The 27,028-nt window shown below is 31.5% G+C and overlaps 3 protein-coding genes across 3 annotated transcripts; 2 read left to right on the top strand and 1 right to left on the bottom strand.

The window, feature by feature from the left end:
- The first annotated feature begins 702 nt into the window (after positions 1-702).
- On the top strand, positions 703-9,246 carry LOC132918269 (RNA-binding protein MEX3D). The gene is made up of 3 exons (XM_060979422.1): positions 703-1,660; positions 6,149-6,381; positions 6,468-9,246. The coding sequence occupies exons 1-3, from the start codon at positions 1,354-1,356 to the stop codon at positions 7,137-7,139; spliced, it is 1,212 nt and encodes a 403-aa protein (XP_060835405.1). The 5' UTR covers positions 703-1,353; the 3' UTR covers positions 7,140-9,246.
- Positions 9,247-20,362: 11,116 nt separating this feature from the next.
- LOC132932394 (methyl-CpG-binding domain protein 2) lies at positions 20,363-22,524 on the bottom strand. Its single transcript, XM_060998755.1, has 4 exons — positions 22,232-22,524; positions 20,932-21,076; positions 20,638-20,877; positions 20,363-20,559 (listed from the first exon to the last, which is right to left on the bottom strand). The coding sequence occupies exons 1-4, from the start codon at positions 22,354-22,356 to the stop codon at positions 20,464-20,466; spliced, it is 606 nt and encodes a 201-aa protein (XP_060854738.1). The 5' UTR covers positions 22,357-22,524; the 3' UTR covers positions 20,363-20,463.
- Positions 22,525-22,697: 173 nt separating this feature from the next.
- LOC132932393 (TBC domain-containing protein kinase-like protein) lies at positions 22,698-26,491 on the top strand. The gene is made up of 2 exons (XM_060998754.1): positions 22,698-22,886; positions 23,696-26,491. Exon 2 carries the CDS (start codon positions 23,719-23,721, stop codon positions 26,176-26,178), a length of 2,460 nt encoding a protein of 819 aa, XP_060854737.1. The 5' UTR covers positions 22,698-22,886; positions 23,696-23,718; the 3' UTR covers positions 26,179-26,491.
- Positions 26,492-27,028: the final 537 nt, after the last annotated feature.

Below are 27,028 nucleotides of genomic sequence, written 5' to 3'. Positions count from 1 at the left end.
AAGAAGAACACACAACACACGGCGGTATTGATTTTTGTTCTTTTCGTGAACGATTTCGTCGTAGGCCTCCGCGGAAACCGATGATTACTACGGTTCGGCGGCGGTTGGCCGTCGGAAATCGCGTTTTCGTAATCGGAATATTCATCGTAACACACACAATAATGACGATAATCATTACGACAGTGTTCGCGGTACGCATACAATAACACAACGCGTTATTTGACGTACGGCGGTTGTTCGCGTACATTTTAATGTTCCGATTTATTTTCTTCTTTTCGAGGGGGAAAAAAAAAAAATCACGTGGTCGACCGGCCGGTCTTTCGGCGACGACGGCGGCTGTACCGGTGCGCGTGAGAAAGACGGGTGTCGAAGAGGGTCCCTCCTCTCCCCGTTCGCGCACGCCACTCCGACGACGGTGTGCGCGGTGCGGCGGCGGCGGGGGGGGGGCGTTCGAACGCGGCGGCCGTGGCGCGGCGTGTGTTTGTGACGAGCGGGGCGGTTCGCGGTCGGGTTGCCGGTGGGGCTCGAGGAGAGCAAAGACGCCGGCCGGCCGCCGCCGTCGCCGCATGACATCCCTACCCCGCGGCCGACGGACCCGTAGCCACCCCACCACGAGCGCGCGCGCGCACGCCGCACCACGGGAAAAAAAAAGCGGCCGGCGGCGCGCGCGAACCCGGCAAGCAAACGCGCACAGCCACCCCGTCTCATACCGGCAGTCGTTAGAAAATCGTTCGTACAGTCAGTCCATCGAGTTCACACGCACGCTAACCACGCGCACTCGTCGTCGCCGCCGTCGTCGTCGTACAACACTCACCGTGCACACAAACACGCGCGCCGAAAATCACTACTACTATTTAACGATATTATTATTATTTAAAATATATAAATAAATATTTTTTACACGTACGGTAAAAATCTCGCGTCGTTGTCTCGCCGACTCCATACACCACACACACTCTCAAATACGGACAACGGACCACAAACCGACAAGCGGTACTACTACTCGGCTGCCACTGCCGCCCGACTATAATAAAAAATTCGAACGTAAATTCCTTTTTTTATTTGTATAATCATATTATTATAATATATACGAGCGAACGTTTGTTTTTGAAAAATTATCTTTTCTGCCTAAACGACGCGCTACGTGTAATTTGCGCGGGTCGCGCCAAGAGTATACGAATTTAACGTTAATTACATAATATTATTATAATAATATATACCTAACCGATTTTCGCCGACCGGATTATCAAAGGAAAAAAAACGCTTTTATCAAGTTAACGTAGAAATTTATTTTTCTAAAAACCACTTTTTTTTCTCAAAACCGTCGTTTCGTCGAAAACCGTCGCCCTAAAGATGCCAGCCACGTTATTTTCGGAACTGGAATTCTCGACCAACCAACACAACAACAAGGTCATCGAAGACACTCGCGCCCTGCAAGTGGCCCTGGAACTCAGCATGCTGTACATGAACGGCGAACAGCGGCAACAGAAGGCGGACAACACTCTGTCCAGTGGCCAGAACATGGACCAATCATCGATGGCGCCCAACTACATTCCCCACGGATTCCCGGAAGAACCGAGGAACAAGAAGAGCCAGAACATGACCGAATGCGTACCGGTGCCCAGCTCAGAACACGTGGCCGAGATCGTTGGCAGACAAGGTAATATAACATATTATTACTATTATTTCAGTATATATTGGTTATTTATATATATGTTAACCCTCATCGTATACATTTTAATATTTTATAATATCGTTTTGGAACGTCGTTTTTGTGTTGTACACTCGTATATGTACGCGTATGATATAATATTATAATTATTTATTTTTAATATATTTTTCAATAATCCGCATACACACGCACACGTGGGTTTATTTTTGGAACCGGTGGGGATTCCGGCGATCGGGTCTTATCGTACGCATTCGTATATAGCATACCGGTCGCGGGTATTTCAGTTTCATTTTTAGCCCGACTACCTGTTGGTACGCCAACCTAACTCGGGACACTTAAAATATTAACAATAATACCTGTAATATGCATCGGCGGTTATTGAGATTCCCGATAACGGCGCGCGCGAGATTGCCGACGACAAAATAATGTCGCGATAGTTCTAGTCGGCGGTTATCGTCCGAATAATAATTATATATTATAGTATATTATACCTACACAATCCGATCGGGTCTGATGGGATTTTGTATTATGTTTTATTTTATGATATGTATATATAATAATAATTATTGTCATCGTGTACGCGCGGGTTGATCTCACGTTTCCGTCGTCGTCGATTTGCGCGCGTAAATCCGTACGGGCTAGCAATCCGATCCGCCGGTGGCTGCCCCTATGGTCTATGCAAACACACACACACACACACACATACATACATACATATATATACATATACATACACATACATATACATACTACACACATTCACCGCCGCAGCCGCGCGGTAGTATACCACCACGCACGTAGGTAATAACAACAATAATGTCGACGACGACGACGAGTTGAAACCGGTCGTCAAGTTTCATTAAACAATAGCGTCTGGCAGCACCTCTCGTCGGTTGTGTGTGTGTGTGTGCGTGTGTGTTCGCGTTCCACACGGCGAGACAGCTGGCAGGAAACGGCCGGGGCGCCTCCTGTTCTGCTGCCGGGTAAAGACCTCGTGGTCTACACACACACGCACACGGACTCGCGAGCGCACTATATATTACGACACACAAACAATATCGAATCGGTTGCGCCGGGTTCGCTTGCTTGCGTGCCTGTGTGTGTGTGTGTGTCAGATGGCGTTCGAGTTTTTTTTTCATTTCGTTTATAACCTCGGACGACGACGGTTAGACTTCTCTCCTCGCACAACCTTGAAACCGCCGGAGAGAAACATCGAGAAAGAAAGAAAGAAGTAGAAAAAAAAAACCGTCTCATTTTAACGTGATAATAAAAACCATTTTTCGTGATTTATCGTCTTCCTCCGCCGCCCATGCCCCGTCGTCCTTACGATTTTTCAACCCCTACCCATTACCCCGCCTCGTAAGCGCGTATCAATCCGTCGACGATGACGACGCCGACGCCGACGCTAAACACTAATTAGGGGGCCCCCTCAGGACCATTGACCCAATGCGCCGGTGGTTACCAAGGCCACGGTCTTCGGCCAAAACATTTGCCTTGTACAACACTGTGTGTGTGTGTTAGCGCGTGCGTGTGTGAAAAAACAACAGTCTAATAAAACACGGACAATGTGTTCCCGCCAAACGGACAACAATAATATAACATCGGTTGTGTTCCAAGGTTGTCGTATAATATTTATGTACATCGGTCGTCGTCGACGCAGTGTGTAAACCACGTGGTCGTCGTGTCTCTCGCCTGAACGGCAATTTATTTTATATACACACATATATGTATAATATCAAGCGTATGTGTGTGTGTGTAGGTGTAGGTTATGCCCGAGAAGTAGGTAGGGAAAGAACTGGTGATGATGTTGGTGTGTATTCTCCAGACGACGATGACAATAAATCGATTTTTATAATATTTTCCCGTGTCGGGCAATGTCGGTGGCGTCGTCGCGTTTATTCTTCGGAGTCAGGTGGTCGTGAAACGAGATGAAAAAAAAAATTAGACCGTTTCCCCGACGGGTATAGAGAATGCCAGCTGCCCACCGTGGGGTTGGATGGTGGACCACATTCGCTCGGGATCACAATGCTTTTTGTGTGTGTGTATGTTATGTTTGTACCTGTTCCTCCTTCTCTTCTCTACCTGTTTAAACCGTGCGACCCGATCTGTGTATATGTTTAAACTGCGAACCTCTACGTATAATATATATAATATAATATATTATAACCTTCGTCGTACCGCCGGTGAGTGAGAAGACCCGTATTTTCTACCCGAATATTATATACCGTGTATACCTCTATAACAATACATTTTTTCCCCATTTAAAGGAATTCCATATTAATAATAATAAAAGAAACACAATCCGACGAATCTTTATTTTTCGTCAGAATACTGGTTTTTTTTTTCTCAAAAACGTATAAAAAGTGGGTGGGAACCGCCGATTATATGGAAAAGCGTCTTTCGCGTTCAGCGGTATATATTATAATATTAATGCTGTAATAATAAACGCAGTAACTGTGTCGATTTCGACAAGTCATGCGAAAATTTTCAGCACCTCGGTGAAAATAATTATTTCTCCATGTTTTGGGTTTGTTGGAAAAAACGGCACGTGTATAATGTGGTATTAAGGGGTCGTGCACCCCACCACTAGCAGCGGTCCGTGTTCGCCGCCGCGTGTGCACAAGACGAAATCGATATTGCAGTCTGGGCCGACCGTGTGCCACCCCCCATCACCCCTCGCACTAGTCCACGCGTATCTACCCCGTAAATATTATGCTGCTAGGGTGTGTCAACCCTTTGCGGCGAGGGTAAAACAAAACCCACCGATAGAAACAACACTGATAGGCATACATACACCTGTGTCCATATGTGTGTTCGTGTTGTTGACCTTAGAAAACTAAATAAAATCGTTCAAATGTCTAATGAATAGGAAAAACCAGCGAATTTTATCGACGATTTCAACCGGATTTGCGACTTCGTGGTTCCGTCAATACCTCTGTCGTTGGAACGTCGTAACGTGTCTCGAGGACTGCGAGCGGGGGATGATATTTTTTTTTCGGTTATCGTATCTACGTAATTTTATATCGTATTTTATTCATAAAAAAGTCGTCGTGTTTGGCTTTTACGCCGCCGTCTTATAGTCTCGTATATAATCCCTTTAAACACCATTTTCCGTCCTTCTCCGCTACGTATAAGAAGACGGACGGGCGAGCGAGTGGAAGATTACTTCTCTGGAAACTCCGTAGCCGCTTCCCCTCTTTGCACAACGCACACACACTTCCCCATGACAACGGATGTTGTTGCCTTGGATACTGCCGCCGCCGTCGCGCCCCTCGTCATTGGCGGCGGCGGTCGTACGCCGGCGAAATCGAAGCTCACGTGTGCGTGCGTTTCGCGCGGCGGCGACGCGCAGGGATCCGGACGCCGCCTCCCTCCGCCGTTGCTTCACCCCCGCACCGTCAGCGAATTGATTTGTGTAGGCCGTTCAACCCGACGCACAGACACCTACCCTCCGCTTTCTCAACACCACCGCTTTTACCACTCGAATGTTATGTGTGCGGCCTACCCTCATCCTCTCTATATAATATAATTTCATATACCCTCCATCGAAAATCGGCGAGAGCAAACTTTTCGGTACCCGAAAAAATGAATTTCTTTTCCGCCCCATCGCTTTGCAGCTAGTCCTTTTTTTTCACAGCCGACGTCAATTTCGTCGTCGTGTTTATATTTTTCTTCAGATAATCCACCTTAAAAATAGACGCATAAGATTTTTTGTCCGTTACCTGTAAATCGTTTCCGGTGAACGAATAATAAAATGTTCAATAATTATGCACAATATCAGATCCCGCCTGCACTGCAGTACCTTCATAATATAATGAACGCCTCGGTGAATGTCGGTTAGGTCCCGACAGAATATTATATTACACGTTTTTATTATATATCTTACACATAATATTATACAATACAACAAATCGGGTTCTTTTCTCGAATTTCATATCCAATATAATAAAGTGATCGGCGGGTGGGTGGGTGGATGGAGGTGGTGGTGGTTATTAGAAGTATTAGTTGAGTAACACACATACACACACATGTGCGACGATATGGTGTCGGCGGCAATGGTTCAAATAATTATATATTAAGTTTTTTATTATTATTATTAAATAATGCGTTCACCAGCCGTCGTTTGGCGAGGTTGGAGACAAAGCACCGCGCCGGTTGAACTGCCTCTATCAAGGTGAGCGGCGTCTGCTTACCACGGGTTCCCGATAGACTGTTAAACGGCGCTCCTCCCTCGCCCCGTCATCCGTCTCGGACACTATTACACACGCGCTCCGTCCGTCGTAATAATGCACCTCATTAATTTATTTTATAACTACGAGGATGAGTAGAGTGTATGAAATCGATATGATGTGACATTCTTGTAGATGAGCAGTGGGGGAGGAGGGTTGAGAATAAATTGAAGTATACTATGGTGTTACGCTTTCGATGCAGAAACAGAGGGATGATTTTTAATCAAATTTTTCCCTTTTTGTCCAGGTTGCAAAATTAAGGCTCTGCGCGCCAAGACCAACACATACATTAAGACTCCAGTGCGTGGCGAAGAACCCGTATTTGTAGTGACAGGACGTAAAGAAGACGTGACCAAGGCAAAGAAAGAGATACTGTCGGCGGCCGAACATTTTTCACAGATCAGAGCTTCTCGTAAGAACATGGCTGGTACTCTGTCGCCGCCAGGACCTCCTAGTGTTCCCGGACACGTTACAATCCAGGTATGTCAATGATTTGCAAGTAATCTGTGTTTAAGAGTGAAAGAGAGTGGGAACTAATGATTATTGTTTTTATTCTGTTTGTGTAGGTTAGAGTACCATACAGGGTTGTCGGTCTTGTCGTTGGTCCCAAAGGTGCAACCATTAAACGCATTCAACATCAAACTGGCACATACATCGTAACTCCTTCGCGTGATAAGGAACCCGTATTCGATGTTACCGGCCTGCCAGACAGCGTGGAAACTGCCAAACGTGAAATTGAAGCACATATAGCTCTGCGAACTGGCAATGGCATGACTGATGAAGAAAATGGTGTTGCCTTAGCTGCCCTCTGCAAAGCCAACCCTTTGGCCGGTCTTTTTGATTTAACAGACTCCATGGGCCCAGCCATATTGTCCGGCAGTTCAGGATGCAGCTCTGGTTCAGTAAGCTCATGTGGTTCTGGTGTATCGGCACTTGGCGACTTGGGAAACATATGGTCAGATGAAGGAATTGGCGGAGAATCACCATCGTTCGAGAATGTTGGCCTCTGGGGTTTCATGGGATCGTCCAGACCATCTCCCGCAAGTTCAACATCTCCACCGCCAGCTAAAAAGACTTGTTTAGTGTGTCACATGAGAGATATTGATGCCGCTCTTATTCCATGTGGTCACAACTTATTCTGCTTGGATTGCGCATCAAGCGCTTGCGATTCAAATGGACTATCTCACTGTCCGGTTTGTAAGATACCTGCGCGTCAAGCTATTCGCATCATCTCTTAAGCTAAAGACAAACATAGAAAGTACCATAATAATCCCTTATTTAGTACCTAAATGATTCCTAAAAACAGATCCAAAACATTTAGTATTAAACTTAGATTATAGTAAACACAACATTTATATATCGCTCTATTTAGTGGAACGATAAAAGGGATTCAATCGAAGGCTGATTGATTTAATTGACGAACATTACAAAACGAGTCATTTTTTTTATTTAATTATTATTATTAAATTATTATTCTTTTTAAAGAATTTTTATTATTATCCATTTGGTTATTGTGTATTTTGTTGATAAAATATGTTATTTGTTTAGTTTTTTTTTTCTCAAAAATTGACCGACGATCTCTATGAGAAGTCGTAACTAGAATGTTCTCGCCAGAAAACATGACATTTAATATAGATGATATTGCCAGTGTTAGTGATTAATAATTTATTATCAACAAATTTTTCTCTTTGAGTTTTTTTTTTTTTTTTTTTTGTAGGTGTTAGATTTTAAACGCAATTACTGTGAACAAATGTTAAAAGTTTGTTTCGGTTTTTCTCACGACTGTGTAAGATTTTAATAATGTATACTGACATATCCCTTGTTAAGTTTTTTTACAAAAACCATTTAAAGAAAATAAACAGCACCTACCTCCAACAACCTTGGACCTTGGTGCTAAATATAATAATTTTTTCTTCACAGTTTACACAAAGTTTTTACAAATATATGTAACATAAATTTTATTATTATATATAAAAGGTATATAATATATATTATTCAAGCTTAATTTACATCCATATAAGCCATGGTCATTTTTAATATTATTTTCATTCATTTTCTTTTTTTTTTTACACAATTAAATAATTGAAAGATTTCTATATAATATATAAATATATATTTTATAAATTATTTAAAAAAATTGTTCCATTCCGAAGCGGCACATTTTAATAGTATAGGTGTGGTGATCGGGCTGTGATTTAAACTGCCAATTTTCCCTTATACCTCGACACCCCACCATCTCAAAACACCTTAATTGAATTTAGACATTTTTTACTAGCTAATTTAAGCTCAATTTAACTAAAATACAATCATATGGTAGAGTAGAATAAAATTAATGAAATAGGTTATATATTAGCGCCTACACTGCTCGCCAGACAAAGACTGGATGAAAACTAGGAAAATAAAAATAACTCATTTAATATAATAATTAATATAAAAGCTTAACGTGAGTGTGTGCATGGTGCGTCAAAGGCAATGCAAATATATAGACCTAAATTTTATATCTACTTATGTAATATAATTTATAATTTTTTATATATTAAACTAAAATGACAAATATTTTATTATTGTAAGTCCTAATATTGCCAAATTTAAGAACCTTGAACATTAAAATGTGCCATTTCGTGTTAAAATAATAAAAATAAGAAGAAAAAAATCATATTTTTTCCAATAAAATTGTTTACATTTTGATATGTAGCATCATAAAAATAATATTAAATATATTTATATATAAATATAATTAAATGAATCTTAATTTAATGTCTAAATACTTATTCTTATATATATTATATATTAAAATAATGTTGTGTAGTAATTTTGGTTTTTAGAGTGAATGAGGAAATGTTATATCGTAACTATTTACATACTCTTAAGAAAAATTTATTTAAGAAAAAAAACAAAAAAAAAGTTTTCGTTTTCTAGAGATATTATACTTAAACAAATTGTATATTTTTGTTATTTATTAAATTTCCCCGCCCATAACCCCCCGTAATCATTATTGCCCTATCCCATCTCCACTGCATTGTTAAGTATGTAGTTAGGCTACTTAGTTAACTTTTTCTTTTTATTATTTTTATACTTTTTTATTTCATATATTTATCTGAAAAATACTAATAGTTATTTACATTTTAATTATTACATATTTTTATTATTTAGTTGTGATGTTTTATTTTTTAATAGTATTTGATGTTAATACTGATACTTAAAAAAATATACCGAACTAGTATTATTTATTAGGATCTTTTGTTTACTTTTTGATATAAACATTGTTCTGGTTTATTTCTTAGTGCACATTTTTTTATTCATACTTTTTTATTTATATAAAATAAAAAACCTTATTGCTTTTTATATTTTGTGTTCTGTTTTTTTTTTCCATTTTTTTGGTTGTATATAATAATAATTATGTATTGTGTTTAATAATCTAGTTACTGTGTTAGGCCCAAAGAATATTTTTCTGCATTTTCGAAACATACAAAAAAAAACATGGCTTGAGTCTTCATAAATTGCATTTAATACTTTTATTTCTAAAAAAAATTTAAAAAAATTAATTAAAAAAAAAAATTAAGAATTATTTATTTAAAAATAATTTTATACGTTTGAGAACTGTTTATAAATTTTAAAAAAACAGACCAGATTGATAATCATAAACATAATTCAATTTATATAAGCATATATACAAATTTAAATAATTATATATATAATAAATTTTATACATATATTTATACTCGGCTTTAATTGTTTTTTAAACTTTTTTTTTGTGAGAATTTCATAAATTTCTTGTTATTAGCAAAATTTAGCATAAATATATTATAACTAATAATATAGACATATTATATTATAAATTAAAATACAGTAATAGAGCACGATCAAAGTGTGATTGTTGCCCATTACTGTTTAAGGTAATTTCTACTAAAAAGTTGCGTTAAGAATTAATATTTTAGACTAATCGAAATATATGGTTGTCAAGCTTATATCATATTAGAGACGGGATTGATGAGGAATTGTTTTTTTTTTTTTTTTTTGAGTGTTAAGATGCAGTTTTCATTATTTTATTTCGGCCTAAATCCAAATCAGTATTATAAAATGGTGTCTTAATTGTACACATGACTTGTTTTTTTAATTTAACAGTAAAATATGTATCTTGTAATAATTATATTGTCTGAAGAATAACTAGATAGTTAATTATAATGTAACAATATTATATTATATCCCCTGTTTTTTTTTTCGATCTCAATATTTTTACTTTGCATTATTATACTTGCAAACAACAAGGACTGATTATAAAGCAATAATGAAAGTATAATAATATAAATAAAGTAAATATTTATTTTTATTTTTATTATTATAATTAAAATGATACGAAGTAATTAAACAATAATAATAATCAAACATCCAAAGTATATTATTACGATCCCCGTATTGTTCGAAGTGTAATTTATGTATTGAAAACTGCTCATCATCCTTATAATTAAATGAAAGTAAGTTGTATTTAGCGTTTAAAAATTATATAATTATGTTTTTGTGTTTCTATTTATAATATTATATTATATTATAAAAAAAAGTAACGAAGATGATTTGTAACTTGTATTATTATAAAAATCCTAAATAATTGTTTTTCAGTATAAAAAAATATATTATAATATATATATAAAAAATGTCTATTTTTTTTTTAGATATGTAAAAATCCATTTCCTTTTACTATCATATTAATGAAAAAGTCGATTTGACTGGATCTAGTACCTACTTGAAATCTAGCTATTTATGATATCACAAGTGAAAATTATACACTGCAACCGTATACATGTTACTGGTTTTATAATTATAAATAATATATTGGTTTATCAAAAGTATTTAGAAGTATAATAAAATACTTAAATACCTAACGTAATGATTATGAATTTATGATCAATAACCCATGCAGTGAGTACGGGTTTACATAATTGTCGTATTCGAGGAAAACATTTTTCCACCACATTTTTTATAAATGGTTATAGAATGGTTGGATACTTAAATTTCGATAACGATATCAATTGTACTTATTTGAACGTCAACAAATCTACAAGTTGATCGTTAAAACTTGTATTTTTTGTTTTAATGTATATTAGCTTCTATACAATTCTAATAACTAATGAATATATAATTCACTAATACCACGGTGTTTTCAGCATAAAATATAAATTATGAACAAAAAAATGTAATATTATTACGGTTTTGACATTTTTGCACCCAAAATAGGATTTGTGTTTTTTTGTCACCAGGCACTGAGTAACTGGAAACCACACCAACAATTGTCTTTAAAGTGATTGTCAGTTGTAACTTATATTAAATAAACACCAGCTGGTGTCATTTAGTGTCATGTGCGTCCTTTGTATAACAAACGCTGCATCTCTTGTTCCCGGATCGATGGCAGTTCAATATTGAAATTACCTGCTTTCTCTTTAGGGACACTGTACACTGCTAAGTCTGGTAGAAGAATAGTAATTTCGACAAAAAACTTCCGGTCCAGATTTTTTTTCTAGTTTGGTACCCACGTTCAGTTTTATATTTTATATATATGTATATGTATGTATACCTGTTTTACTTTCGTATAACAAAACTACCCTTGAGGGACGTTGTGTGGTTTTTTTCTCGTGATAGTTTTTTTCTTCACATTTGGACAAGTTCCAGTGAAAAATGAATATTTTTTTTTTTAAACGTAGTTTACTTTCCCTACTCGTACAAATAAAATGTGTACATAATAGGTGTATCACGCTATTCACGGTCGTAAATTATAAAAAAAACATATATAGTCTACGCACAGCCGCATAGGTATATATACTATATGATTACACTATGCACTATCTATACTGCAGTAGTAATGGTAGTATTGCCGAGTAACGATTACGGCTTTAGGTGGTATCTACGCAGTGTTTACTGTTTGATCTAAACGTAATACAAAACGCGTTATAATAATATTATTAACTCTTCACGTTTTCAACCACGCAATTAACTAATGCGTTTCGATCCTCCCGTGAAATGCCTATAGGTCGTATAAAGAGTGCCATGACACGGAATACATTTAACAACGTTATTGGTGTTTATTATATTTTCTATCGGGGGGGTTTTTTTTTTATTTATTTATTAGATAGCAAAACGTATATTATTTTTAATTTTTTTCCCGAAATTCCCGTTTGGATGTGTTTATTACCTATGTAGCCACTGGCCATTTACGTTTATATTAAATAACATTAAGACATTTATTTTAATATTTTTAAAATATCCACGTTCCACTCTTGTATTCGATGCGTTATGTGCGGTGACATCGATACGGAATCTCATTATTGTTCACTAGTGATAATATTTTATAGTTATTTAATATTTAAGTACAAATCGTTATATCGTAATGATACAGCCACAGTGTACATATTTTCTTTCAGCTTCTATAACCGGGACAAACTGAACGACCGACCGGGACAACGGAACGATTGGCAAGCCTACCCATAACATATTTTGTTTGTGGTAAATTGCTGTGATGATGAACCAATAGACATGATTTTCAACCAAATTTTTGATATCGAAAAACAAATACATAGTTTAATTTTTGTGAAAATTTCAATGAAAAGCCCCGATTTTACTCGTATTTTAAGAGTTAATATAAATATATTATCGATACACAATAACGTACAACCACTATTATAATAGTGCGTTACTGTTGTGTGAATGTGACTATTCGTTTCCGATCGTTCAAAAATAGTACAAATAAACGTGGAAAGTATAATATAGGCATAGCGTATAATATACTGTGCCCTACGACTGTTGTCAGGTAAGTGGTAATAATAACTCGCGAGTTTCGTGTGTTTTGACGGGGGGGACGTTAATCGTTATGGTATAATATGGCTGACGGGTGCGTGTAGTAAATGGTAATTATTACAAATTACGCAGCGCAATGAGACGTGTCTCCTCGTGCTCGTCGCTCTGACCGTTACTGTGTCAGTATATATATACCTATCATCGTCCGGTCTTCGTTCGTCTTTATCGCGGCCACTTATTATTGTACTTGACACTTGTCTTGTTGTTTAAGTCATCGTGTTTGTCATATTTTATCATCGGAAATCAAATTTTTTGTACAGACTGTAGTCGTAAAAAACTGTGATATTACATTAACGTATAATAATAATATAAAAGTCTTCATACTGAACTAGTTTCCGTAAAAGGTATACCAACGGTCAACAATAAATTATTTGTTTTCAAAGGAATAATCGTTAAACCGTCGTCCACAAGTATATTTGAATATCATAATATTTACAAAAAAAATATTATGAAGTATTATTGATTACAGGGGTGGAAGTTTAATTTTACGAATTGCTCTTTTTTTCCGGTTATTGCCGGTTATTAAACACTACTGCGTGGATATGCGTGTCGTCATATAATATTTAATATTATTCGATAAATAATAATACGTATTAATTCAGACCGGGCACCTATGCACCGTACTTTTTAATCAAACACCTATTATGTTGTAATACTATATGGTATAATTCATATTTGTTGAACATCACGTATACCATATACATACATAAATATAGTGTATTATAAGTATTAGGTTTAATAATAACATGCGTTGTTGCAGCACTGCTAACGCCACCCTTTCGAAATTATATGTCATTTACATTTTACATGCGTAAATGCGTTTGCACGACATCAGTTTCGGGATTGGCATGAATGCACGATGTTCGTTAACCCGATGTAGGTACCTATACATAGGTACACAACAAACGAAAAAAAAAATACATAATAATAATACAGTCGCGGGGAAACGGTTTGCCAGTCCCACTGCACCTATATATATATGTATATAAAAATACTGTTTTAATATTACCACCATATTATAATGTTATATTATTAACGAGCTTACGACAATGTTTCAGTAGGCTTTTATTTTTTATTATTACAATTATATCCCAAATTCTGATAAAAAGTATTGCGTATAGGCACATGCGTGATGTGTTCGGGTAATAAGGCAACAGAGACACTATATAGTATATATAGTAATAGTACACTGGTTACGTGTAAAAATAAAGAGAATATTTGATTTTCGCATTTATATTTAATATATGTATGCCTATGCAGTATGCGTATACTATGCTACCAGGGGTGTCAAATTTTCAGCTCATCTGAAAGATAGTACATTTTTTTTCAAAATACGATTTTATTTTTAGTATTTTTTACTATTCATGTATTATATTTTGTCATTAATTATGTATGTAATATACCTATACGGTAATCACATAGGTATGTATGGAAACACCATTAGTTACAAATAAAATTAGTAGGTATAAATTATTTACTATTATATACATACGTTATTAATCATACTCGTATTTGGTATATCGTAAATAAATGTATTAAGATAATAGGGTTAATATACATTAATTGGAAAATTTTTTTAGTAACTATTGACGATGACGTGTAAATTATTATTTGGTAATACCACTAGTACAGTAGTACCTAATTGCTGTTATTATTGACAAAATTACTAAAGTAAAATAACAGTGGTCACTGGTCACTGGTCAATGGTTTGAGTGCGCGTCAACTTACTATACACGTTTATTATACGATAAGCTAGATAAAGATAGTCAGAATACCAGATATCAATTGGTGATACGTAATGGGTCATTTCATTATAAATACTATGGCGATAGCTGATGTATTGTAATAAATAATGTTTCATGTGATCATGGTCAGTGACACTGAGATTTATTTTTAGAGGTTTATAATATAGGAGTACAAACTATATTTATAGGGGAAATCTGTACCTTTTCTATAAGTGGATATTTTCAAATATAGTTACCATCTAAATATTTTTTTAAATAAAAATTATCTATATCAGCTATATTATCTATATTACTTATGTCGTTATAAAGCAGAAACTTAATAATTAGTATGACTGTGATTGACTGGCAGGTTAATACAGCATTTACTGGTGCTTAAAAAAGTAAATTATTAGGTATACCTAATTTTTCATAGAATTTGAAGTTAATTTGTAATTTAATGAAATTTGTAGAAAGAATAAGTTTAAGAGAAATATTTTTTTTCCAAATTATCTGTTTGAAAATTACCCCCTCCCCCCAAAAAAATCTAAGTACGCTATTGATACAATCCAGTATCCACAGCAGTGGTTATCTAGTATGGTCAAGTCATACAATCATAATATGTATTATACGCACTTATATAATATACTTGTATAGATATTAATATGAAATACATAATTTATACAAATTGTCGAAAATAATATATATATACATATAATAACAGACAGTTTTTATAATGCAAATTTGATTTAACCTTGTACCTTGTGTATGAATGTTATTCGTTACACATCTTATAAGTTATAAATGTATCTTATATTTCTTATACAGATATTATTAATATAAAAATGGAATAGTTACCTGGTGGCTGGTAGTGAAAACAATAAAAACTGATAATTAATTTTACGAAACCAATGTATTTGACAACTGTCAACTGCACATTCATAAAGAAACGCAATTTGTTCAAATAGGTATGTACTCAAATACCAGCATATCAATAAATTATTATAAGATCAATGATACGTGCACTAGTTACTATAGTCAGTATATTATATGAACTATAGAACAAAAAATACTGAAACCAGCGATAAAATTAAATATAATTATTTTATAATAGTCTATAAATGATTGTACGTGACGTATTTTGCAAGCCACCAGGCAAACAAAATTAAGTGGTCTTTGTAAAAATGGTTATTGGTTGATTAATTTGGTTCTAAAACATATTTTGTGTTCCAGATATTTGCATCTTAATCATGTAATATACGAATTAGTGATGTAATTTAATTGTTGTAAATAGAGGTGACAACGTCTAACAATCAAAACCTTTATATTGGACAGTTTGGATCAATCTTTGGCTGAAACTTGTAGGGTAATGTACAAAAAATTTTTAAATTTTTAAATTTAAATTTTTTGTAGTTTATACGTCTACGTTTAATGTGTACGTTGCGTACATTCAGTGTGTGAAGCGATGAATGTAATTGTTTTAAAATTAAGTGTTTTTCAACTATGGTCTATGAAGATGGTTTTTGATTCTGATTAATCATAAATCATAAATTCATAAATAATACTTACTTCTTATTTTTTTAAACATACATTTGAACATATTATTCAATCAGTAGAAAAGTATTTTTACAATAAACATATGTGATAGAGGGTTGATACATTTTTTTGTACGTAAAAAATTTAATTCAAAGAAACTACTCAGAAGTAAAATTTTTTACGTGAACGATAAAATGTTTTAGACAGACTTATTTGATTATTTAATATATATATATATATTGTTAGTAGGTCTCTACACCAGTTTCTCTTTAGCCTTATCGGCGGGTTTCCTGGAATATTTGCAGAGTTAAAGGCATAGATCAGAGGGTTTGAATGGTTTGTCAGGCGGTAATGAAAAAGCTTGTAGAACGATGTTGCTCCCTCTGAGACTGATTGAATATTTAAATCTGAGGGGAGCGTGTGGTTTTGTACATAGAAAAGCGGGTTTGACGGGTTTGTAATCATATGCAATGTTATTGATTGGAAGGTTTATATTTTTACTTCTTACTGAAAAATAAAATATTTATAGGCACAATTATTTACTTTTCCAGTTATTTAAAGTTTAAATTTTGACGGAATTGGATTTTACGATTTTACGATTTTAGTTATTGTAATTCAAACATATTCTTGATAATTAGAAACAATATAAATAATATAATATATGTAATGTTATAATAATGAATAATATCACTAATACAGTGTTTTTTCAAAGAATAAATTTAACTTACATAACTACTCTAATAGTAAGATAAGTTATTAATAGCTATTTATCTATAAATAATAAAATAATACGATATATCAAGTATTCTAAGTAATATTAACCAACAGGAAATCATCGCTAAAAATCGTTCTTCGTTTAGTTTGATTTTGATTTATCAAATTTAACATATTTTTCGCCATGTCTACATTAACATTTAATATATACATAATATATATATCAATGCGTATAACTGCATAAGGTAACAGAAAACCGATTTTAAATTTGAGTCGAGATTTTTTTTTAATGAAATAATTACAATATACTATTAAAAACGTTATACTAGTCAATAGTCATACGAATAACGAGTGCATTTAATAAAACGCTAACGCTCTATCGAACATTATAAAAATTAGTGTTTTTCACTTTTAAATAGTGATATATATTTTATATAAATATAAACCTATATATTATATATACAATATACCTATATATAGGGCTATAGCTTATACTAGGGGTCGCCTATTAATTTCTACAGGAATCCGTTTTAAAACTTACCAAATTTTCTACAATCCAAATCATTACTAATGAATTTTTTCTTCATACATTCAAATACACATTTTATTTATAAAAATGTAAAATCTATATTATATATTTTATAGTTATACGATCATCATGGCCAATAAAAAATGTGACTGTGGCCCACTTCACTATTGGTTTATACATTATAGAAAATATCATTATATAAATGGTCGAATATAATAGAGGTTTCTTAGTTGAGATGTAGTTGTGGGTAAATGCAAAAGTGAATGTTTATGGGTGAGTAAATATTATAATTTATTACGGGTATATATAACATACAATAAAGATGTCCCACAGTGTATGCAGTATTTCTTCGGGTAGTGGATGATTCTGTAGCTATAATAAATAATCCGCAGTCCCATGTCAAAGATTGGTTTGTATGGCCTTAACAGTAGGGCAGTATTGTATATAATATAATAATATACTATTGACAATATCAGAATAGAATAATACAAAAGCAGTATTCGTCGAGCACTATAAGTATAAGTAATAAGTGCATTATAAAATGTTTATATATAGAAATATATAAAAATAATATAAATATATAAGTTGACGTACTTCAGGTAGGTAAACATTTTAGTAATTTATTGTCTACAAAGAATACGCACTATACCTATATGAAGAACCGTGGGTTCACAAACTGCAGGATTGGACCATTCATGTCACAAGCCACTTAAATAGGTAGGCCTAATTTTAATTTAGTAATATACTGACTATGGGCAATGTTTTTTACTTCTACATTTTTGCTGGTTGTCATCACTAAATTAATTTAAAAGATAAACCCGGTTTTATTTAGGTCTTTCAAAGCATACTATAAGAAGTATAAGATGCTAAATATTGTAAATGCAATACAAAATTAGGCACGTTCGCCAATGACACAATTAACAATATTTTTGCTGTAGGATGGAACGTAATTAAAAGGACACTAGACACCATACCCAAATGTGTTGAATGGTTCAACTAAAAAATACTCCTATAAGAATGCAGTTGGCAGATTGGGGATCATAATTATTAGGTATAATATATATATATTTTAAATTCATTCCAAATTATTATTAAATCTACATTGTATGATATCTAATTTTAAACTGTACATATATACATTTTTACACTAAGTAATTTTTTTACCATCTACATAGGCACAGCGCCGGATTGGCAAGATATCGGCCTTCCAAGTTTTAGAATTTCTAACGTTTGATTACAGCTACAGCTACTGTACGGTTTAAATAATTCAAATCAGTTATATTTTTTACCAACGCTTGTACTAATTTATCACAAAAATAAAAAAAAAATAAGACCAAACACTTAAAGCCAGCCCATATTTTGAGCGGTCCATTAAATTTTCCTCGGTAGCTCGCCAGACCAATCTGGCCCTGCATATGCATTATGGGATGTTAGCCCCCCCCTTACACGAAATTCCTGGCTATACCATTATACCACTGTTTGTATCCATTTAAATTGAAAATTTGTGTTCAGCGGATTTTGTATTATATAATAATATAATAATAATTTAGCTTTTATATTAGAGAAAATTTTCCTATTGGCTATTAAAAATTTTTGAGTAGGTAAAGTAGAATAATATTGCAGTATTTTAAAATACTTTAGGAAATTAAAATATCGTAAAACCAGCATATATTGTACAAACATAGATTATGTTTTTATCTTTAAGATTAATAATGGGTAGTTAATAGTTTAATACTTAATTCATTATAATAATAAATCTAATGAATGACAACATATAGTTAGTTCTATTGGACGCAAATTCTAAATATTGTTATACATTTGTAAGACTGAGACCAATATTGATGGGTGTTAAGGTATGGTGTCCTCTTAAGTGGCCATCTGCTTGATTTCTTAATTTTGTTAAATTTCTACTGATATAAAATGTTTTATCTAACAACAATAAGCTGCTCTCTTGGTTTTTATTTAACAAATTAATTCAGTATAATATAATATTATACAGTGATAAAAAAAATTTGTTCACCAAAACTTTTTCAAAATTAATAATATTTCTATAGTTAGATAAGAATTAAATCAGTAGAATGTCAATGTTAAATGGTGTTTAAAATAGTTAATATTACATTATTACTAATTTTTCTATGAAATGTTTTTAATAAATTTAATTCAATATACAAATTAAATTTTCTTAGCTATTGGATTAAAGAAATCTTGAATAATTTACTTTTATATTTTAGTAGTATTTATTTCTAAGTTTGCTCATGTTCTATATAAATATTTAAGTATGTCTGGGAGTTGATTATGATTTATGAACATAAGATTATCTTGAATATATTTGAAAACTGAAAAATGTTTATAGGTCACATTGAACTTTTGATTATATTATAAGAAAACTTGAAATATAAATTTAAAAATACTAACATTTTTCAGAGATTTAATTATAGCTTATAAACTGAAAGATAAAAAAAATATAATACAAGATGCTTAAGTTTAGGTTTTATTTTTGGAATATTGTTATTAAAGATAAAGAGTATTGCTTATATTTACTTAAACCATGTAAATTATAAATCAATCGTATTTTATATTAATTAATAACATAAAATAGTTCAAAAGGCTATTTTTTCAACTTTACATGTAGGTATTATGATTACATTATAATTTATGGATATTCTGTTATTTATTTATTATTAAGTATATTTAATAAGAGAGGTAGTAACTTGTAGGTACATAATTGTTATGTAATATGCATTTGATTACATGTTTTTATCTTAACAATACGTTAATACCTACTTGGCTACTTACTGTATACATTTTTTTTATTAGGTAACACATATTATTGCAATATGTATTCAAACTAACATTTAAATTTATTAATTATTTAATAAGAAATGTTTGCAATACTCATTTTACAAGAGCAAAGTTGTTATCCACAATTAGTTATTAAGTTATTTTATTCTTAACAGTAGTGTTTGTAACCACACGTAACCACTATAATATGTACGCACTTAATATCTGTAAGATTTTAAGATAACTTGGAGTATTTATTATTTAATATTTATATACCAAAAATTAGCATACTTAAGTAGTTACAGGCTAAAATTTTTTTAATAAGACAATAGGATGAAATAAAAAAAAATATCAATTTATTTGCATATTGTTATTAATATTAATTAAGTCATAAAAGATAAAAATTAAAAAAAGTGAGAAAAAAGTACTAAAATGTTATTTGATTTTTACCATTATTTCTTGAAGTCGTTTTCTGGCTGCTATTACACGTTCTTCTTGACTTTTGATGTCTTCAACGGTTACACTTACCTCCTATAAAAATATACATTTATTATATTGGTTTTAATAACTATATTTTTATACTGATTATTATATTAATATATACCATACCTGGACAAGTGGTTGATCTGGAATCCGATACACAATTTCTTTATCATAATGAGATCGCATCGGAGGTTGTCCAGTCACTGGCATAGCACATACATGTAAAGCAGTAGCTACACTCTGCAATAGAGTATCGTCACTAACATGAGGACCAGCTGGTCGCAATAGACCAGTCCACCTGGTACCTAATTCATAACCATCTTTTTCTGACGCTCGAATACCTTCAAGTCTTTTCTCCCAAAATACCTACAACAAATGGTATTATAGTAAGTCCATAGATTAATAAATATACTGATTTACTTGTCTAGGTTTTTCTTGTCTTCCGTGTTTGAAGTCTGCTTTGACTTTTCCTTCCTGATTCTTATGAACAGTAACTGGCTGTTTAAATATTGATGCTGTTTGCCTGATAGGTGGTACAAGAGCTCCTTCACTTCTTATGCCACGACTAAATACATAATTAATATGTTAGACATAATATTGTAAAAAATATTTTATACTTATTTATAAATGTTTAAGCATAGAGTACATCAAATTATTAGATGGTTCACTAGTTGGACATTTAATAATCATGTTTATTTAAATAACTATACTTATATCATAATCATATTATTACAACGGAACCTCATTGTCTCAAAGTTTCTGCATGTCAAATTTTTTTTTCCGTCCCATGAGACTTTGAGATACCGAAGTTCCACTGTACTATATATATTAATATCATATATTATTAAGTATCAATGAAATATAAAAACTGTTGTACACATTTGTCTGTTATCGCTCTACTGTGGTCAATAAACAATATTTTTGGACGGCTATATTTAAATCGTAAGTTATCATTGTAGTTGTACTAATTAAAAATACATATTTATGGACCCTATCTCTAGAGTTTACTGTCAAAACATGGAGAGAATGTGGGATGTTTTGAAATAAGGAAAAAACCACATTGTGGTACTTTTTGACATATCTTTGAGTCTTATTTGGAAGAGTTCATTTAGAAGCAAAAGCTTAGTTAAAAGGACCCTTTTGAACAAATTGTATTGGGTATTTCAAAATTGGGGCCTCCGTCATAATACCATATTAGTTATATTTATTATAATTTTAAATATATTTAATCATTAAGTCTTTTTTGTAATTTTTAATAACTAATTAAAAGTAAATATAAAACACAAACAATATTTAATGGAATTTCAACGAGACAATCGAATTTTAACATACAGTGGCAACGTAATAACAGATTAATACCCGTTTTATGGTTGGAATAAGTTTGAATAATTGTAAAATCAGTTTTAATAGATTATTTGTATACCATGAGCATTTAATGTAGCCGTTAGTTAGTCAGTAGTCTTCCAGTCTCAATTATACCTAAAGATTGATAATTTATTAATGAGTAAAATTGAATTAAATACTAGGTCTTTTCTTTTATACTTAATTCAAATTTTACTCAAATAAAAATAAAGTTAATAATTCCAATAGTAAGTTAATGTAATTACATACAAGTAAGTATGTAAAATACATTCTTGTTTTATAAGCAATTTTGTGGGTTGAAATGATTGAATTTTAAGGATAACTAAACAAATAACAAATTTTAAATCATGGTTCATACCATAAAATTTCCATTTCTTCGGCTTGTGTCTTTAAAATCAAAATTTGTTCTCTTCGCTTTTCGGCTCGTTTCATTCGCGATATCCTAGCTTTGGTTTCCAATGATCTCTTCTTCAACCGGGGCATAATGAATGATATTGTCTGCAGTAAGTATCAGTAACGTCAATACCCGCTTTAGAAAACTATCAAATTCAAAAGAAAATGTTAAAAGCAATATGAAATTACGAATATAAAGATTTATTTTATTGCATTTCAGAGCATTTTGAATACAAATTACATATTACAAAATAATTTTGTTTATACTGATAAGCTCGGTATACGGTCTTTGAGAATGTAACCAGGTTTCCTTATCTGAGAATAAAAACATGGTACGTCGTAAATAGTAAACTATGGTAACAAAAAATTAATGGTATATTTTTTGGTATAAGGATTATTTTCAAAGTATTAGCATTGATAAAAAATTTAGATTTTTGATAAAAGTTGTATTTAAAAAGCTGAATAGTCTGATTAAAAATAATTTGTTCACTCATTATTTTAATATCAGTTTAAATTTAAATTTGGTATTTTGGTATATAAATCAAATAAATATAATAGTGATTTGCATAATATTATTTTTAGTACATACAATATACCATAATACATGTTCCTTTTAACTTGTAAGTATAACAACTATTAGCTAATATTAAATTATATATTAGGTATGAGTAATTTAAACATAGGTAGTATGTAGCCATGTACCTACTGCTAGACAAACATATATTATATATTCTAACTGTACTAGGGATTTAAAATTATATGAATACAATTTAAAGGAAAACAAAAACAAATTTTAAAAACTTCATGTTCAAAGCTTGGATTAAAAATAAAAATGGTAAATGTTTGTAGGTAGGTACCTATTTTAAAATTCTACATATATTGATATATGTGACTATGTATAAAATCAAATAATAAAATATTATTTTACAATGTATAAACGATAAACATCAATAATTAGGAATGTCATTTTTATTTATTTTGTGTATAATATTAGAACTTACATCAATTGTTTATTTGGCTAATTTAGTGTCAGATTTATTAATAATAGGATCTGTATCTATATTATTATTATAATTATAATTCAAAATAATATGCAAGTGTATTATTGACTGAAAAAAATCATTTAATATCCTTTTTTAGTTTTTAATTCTATGAATCAAGATGCATTGTATTTGAACAAAAATATTTTTTAAGTGATTAATATTTATTACTATAAAACTTGAGAAATTATAAAGACAAAATTAAAATATCCTATTTTATATATTTTTATGAAATAACAGTTTTTAAGTAAGTTTTTTAGTAGTTTTTTTAGTAAGTAAGAAGATATTTCTTTTAAAATAGACAGTTTAATGTAGATTTATGTAACTTATTTATTTTTAATATTGTAACAATCAATGATACTTATTTTGTTTTTTTAAATTTATTTTAGATAAATTCCATTAAACATTTATCATGACTTGCAACTGTGTGGATGCTCCTGTTCCTCCATTGTTTGGCGTTCAAACTTTATTTGCTGCTCAACATACTTCAGAGTCTTGTGGTGCTAATGGTTTACCATTAACTCCTAATTCTATTACAATTTTAGGAAATGCTCAAAAATTAAAGACTTTAAATCATCCAAATTTAGTGTCACATTTGGATTTTATTCGGAAACAGCATGGACGCATCATTTTGGTCTCTCAATATTTCAATCGATCTCTATGGACTGAATCAAAAAACTATTCGTTATTAATACCGTTGGAAAAAGTACTAAGTTGGACTCATAAGGTTTTATCCGCCTTGACTTATTTAAATGATAATGGCTTAGTACATCGATTTTTAACTCCTCAATACATATTATTAGATGAAGAAGATAATGTTAAACTATTTAATTATGGTATTTATTATATGACAAATAGTGGTAAAAATATTACTTTTCCTATTGGAAAACTTAAATACACTGCACCTGAAGTATTAGTTCTCGACAGAGCTTCAAATAAATCCGGTCCTAAAACAGATTCTTGGTCATTGGGTATTATTGTTTTAGAACTGTTGTTGGGAGCACAACTTTGGCCAACACTCAAGCTTAGTCAGATAATTCGGAAAATATTATCATTAACACATTGTACAGATGTTGTGATGAGACTTGCTCGTGAAATGGGCCGTTTGACAATGTATCAGTCATTGCCTACTGAATTAAAAGACTTTCTTAGTAAATGCATTTGTATGGATGCTACTAAAAGAATGTGCCCAAAAGAGTTATATGATCATAAGATATTTTCTCTTTATGAGTACTCAAAAATATTAACAAATAAATGTTATTCATGTAAACACCCATTGCGTCAAATGAAACTAAATCAAGTCTATTATTTGTGGAAATTAGCTGGTGGAGACGTTGAATGGGCATTAAAAAAAAAAGGCTTATTAAGAAATGAATCATCTATTTTACTTTTACCTCGACTGATTATTCTTGAAGGAACATTGTATGGTAATACACGTAACCAAAGTTGTTTATTAGACTTACAGATAATTGAGCTATCTTTAGACCTATTGGTAAATAGGCTTCAACATCTAAAAATAACAGATTATGATCCTCTAATTGATCAAATTAAAGAATGTGATGATACTACAGACAAGTTACCATTAGTCATTCGTGAAAAAGACACTGAATATCAGTTTCATCGAATAGTCTTATTTGATCGTTTATTATCATCTTATCCTTTCAAATTGGATAAATTACTCACTGAAGCAAAGAAAGATATTCCACCATATTTCAGAGGAGAAATTTGGGCATGTTTGTTGAATGTTTGCGGAGATACAGAGAACACTTATTTGTCCATAGATAAAGAAACTGCTGGTGTAACAGATAGACAAATCGAAGTTGATATACCAAGATGCCATCAATACAATGATTTATTATCATCTTCAGTAGCTCATAAAAAGTTAAAAAGAGTTTTAAAAGCATGGCTTGTTAGTCATCCTAAATATGTTTATTGGCAAGGATTAGATTCATTGTGTGCGCCATTTGTTTATTTAAACTTTTGCAAAGAACATGTAGCCTATGCGTGTTTAACAGCATTTGTGAAGAAATATTTGAACGATGTGTTTTTACGTGACAATTCTGCTGTAATTCGAGAATATTTAATAAAATTATTTCATTTAATTGCATTTCACGACCCACAACTTGCAAATCACTTGGATGACAAAGGTTTCATACCAGATTTATTTGCTATACCTTGGTTTTTAACAATGTTCTCACATGTGTTTCCCATGCATAAAATTTTTCATCTATGGGATAAACTCTTACTAGGTGATTCTTCATATCCATTGTTTGTAGGATTATCTATCCTCACTCAGTTACGCAGTACGTTATTAAATTCTGGTTTTAACGAATGTATATTATTGTTTTCGGATTTACCAGAAGTGGATATCGAGAAGTGCGTTTTAGAATCATCTAAGTTTAGTGACGTAACACCTAGGTCTATTACATTTAGAAAACATGAGTTCAGAACTGAAACTCGAGAGCATGATCCATGTTTAATCTATGAAATATTGCAAAATGAATTTAGTCCTAGAATAAGCATTTATGATTTGCAAGAATTAAAAAGATCCAGCCATAAATTTTTGGTTGTAGACTCAAGAGCACAAGAATGTTACATAGAAAAGAGTATACCTGGTAGTTTAAATATTCCTGTTAAGGAAGAAGACTTTGCAGATGAGAATTTTGATTTAGAACCTAGTCCAGAATTAAGTGCTCTAGTGAATAATAGAGGTAGTGTACTAATAATGGTCGATAATGTTTATGAATTAAATAAAGTTAATAAGTTTTGTAGATTTTTGGTGAAAAAAGAATACCCAAAAGTATGCAGTTTACATGGAGGTATAGAGGTATTAGAAACTTTTAATATTTTGGTACCGGCTATACTATTTTGATTCATTATAGAAATATTATTTTATTTAAAAATGAATTTCAATTATAATTGTTAATATTTTGTATAGTATTAAGTTTTATTTTTTTTTTATTAATATATATTATATTATACCCTTATATATGCAGATTTTAATATTTTTAACTATGAATTTATTTTATTTTATATATTATTGTCTATTGAGTGTTTTTATTGTTTATGTTAATTGCAATTTATATCCCTTAATAACATATTATATTTATACACTATCTTAAATAATATTTTTTTTATTAAATACAAATAAAAAGTGAAAATAATTATTAACATTTAAAATAAAATATGTATTATTATTACTATTATATATTATTAATATTTAATATACCTATTAAAATATATAAAAATATATTTTTTTGCCCTTATGTTCAACATTTTAATTACATTAATTAATAGTTTAACATTTTTGAAAAATAATATTTAAATTATTGAAAAAATTTGGTATATTAATTATTATGTTTATATGTTTTAATATATATGAAATTGATTAATTCTAACTTTGAGTATATTATAATACATTAATATCTATGTAATAATTCTTAAGTTTAAAGAAAAACTATTGTTAAAATAAAAATTCTGTTTGTATACAGGTCAATTTCATTTGCATTTTATTTTTAAATATTTAATTTGATGTATTTAAAATAAAAACATTTATATTAGATATAAATTTAAAGAACTTAATAACACTAATTTCTTTAAAATTTTACAGTGATATTTTAAAACTAAATATATTATATTATAATATAAAGATTTGAATTGTTTAATTAACTTAATAAGATGTTTTATACTTAATTATAATTTTTGAGTAATTAACCTATCTG

The sequence above is a fragment of the Rhopalosiphum padi genome, chromosome 1, assembly GCF_020882245.1.
Source record: "Rhopalosiphum padi isolate XX-2018 chromosome 1, ASM2088224v1, whole genome shotgun sequence".
Lineage (NCBI taxonomy): Eukaryota > Metazoa > Arthropoda > Insecta > Hemiptera > Aphididae > Rhopalosiphum > Rhopalosiphum padi.
The sequence above is the reverse complement of the archived record's forward strand: the minus strand, read 5'-3'. Positions and strand labels throughout refer to the sequence as shown.

What these genes read in the sequence shown, in the direction of transcription:
- LOC132918269 (XM_060979422.1), top strand. Translation starts at nt 1,354, where the DNA reads ATGCCAGCCACGTTATTTTCGGAACTGGAATTCTCGACCAACCAACAC. An exon ending in CGAGATCGTTGGCAGACAAG is followed by an intron (nt 1,661 to 6,148) that starts GTAATATAACAT and finishes CTTTTTGTCCAG; the next exon opens with GTTGCAAAATTAAGGCTCTG. An exon ending in CCGGACACGTTACAATCCAG is followed by an intron (nt 6,382 to 6,467) that starts GTATGTCAATGA and finishes CTGTTTGTGTAG; the next exon opens with GTTAGAGTACCATACAGGGT.
- LOC132932394 (XM_060998755.1), bottom strand. Translation starts at nt 22,356, where the DNA reads ATGCCCCGGTTGAAGAAGAGATCATTGGAAACCAAAGCTAGGATATCG. An exon ending in GAAGAAATGGAAATTTTATG is followed by an intron (nt 21,077 to 22,231) that starts GTATGAACCATG and finishes TTATGTATTTAG; the next exon opens with TCGTGGCATAAGAAGTGAAG. An exon ending in CAGATCAACCACTTGTCCAG is followed by an intron (nt 20,560 to 20,637) that starts GTATGGTATATA and finishes ATATTTTTATAG; the next exon opens with GAGGTAAGTGTAACCGTTGA.
- LOC132932393 (XM_060998754.1), top strand. Translation starts at nt 23,719, where the DNA reads ATGACTTGCAACTGTGTGGATGCTCCTGTTCCTCCATTGTTTGGCGTT.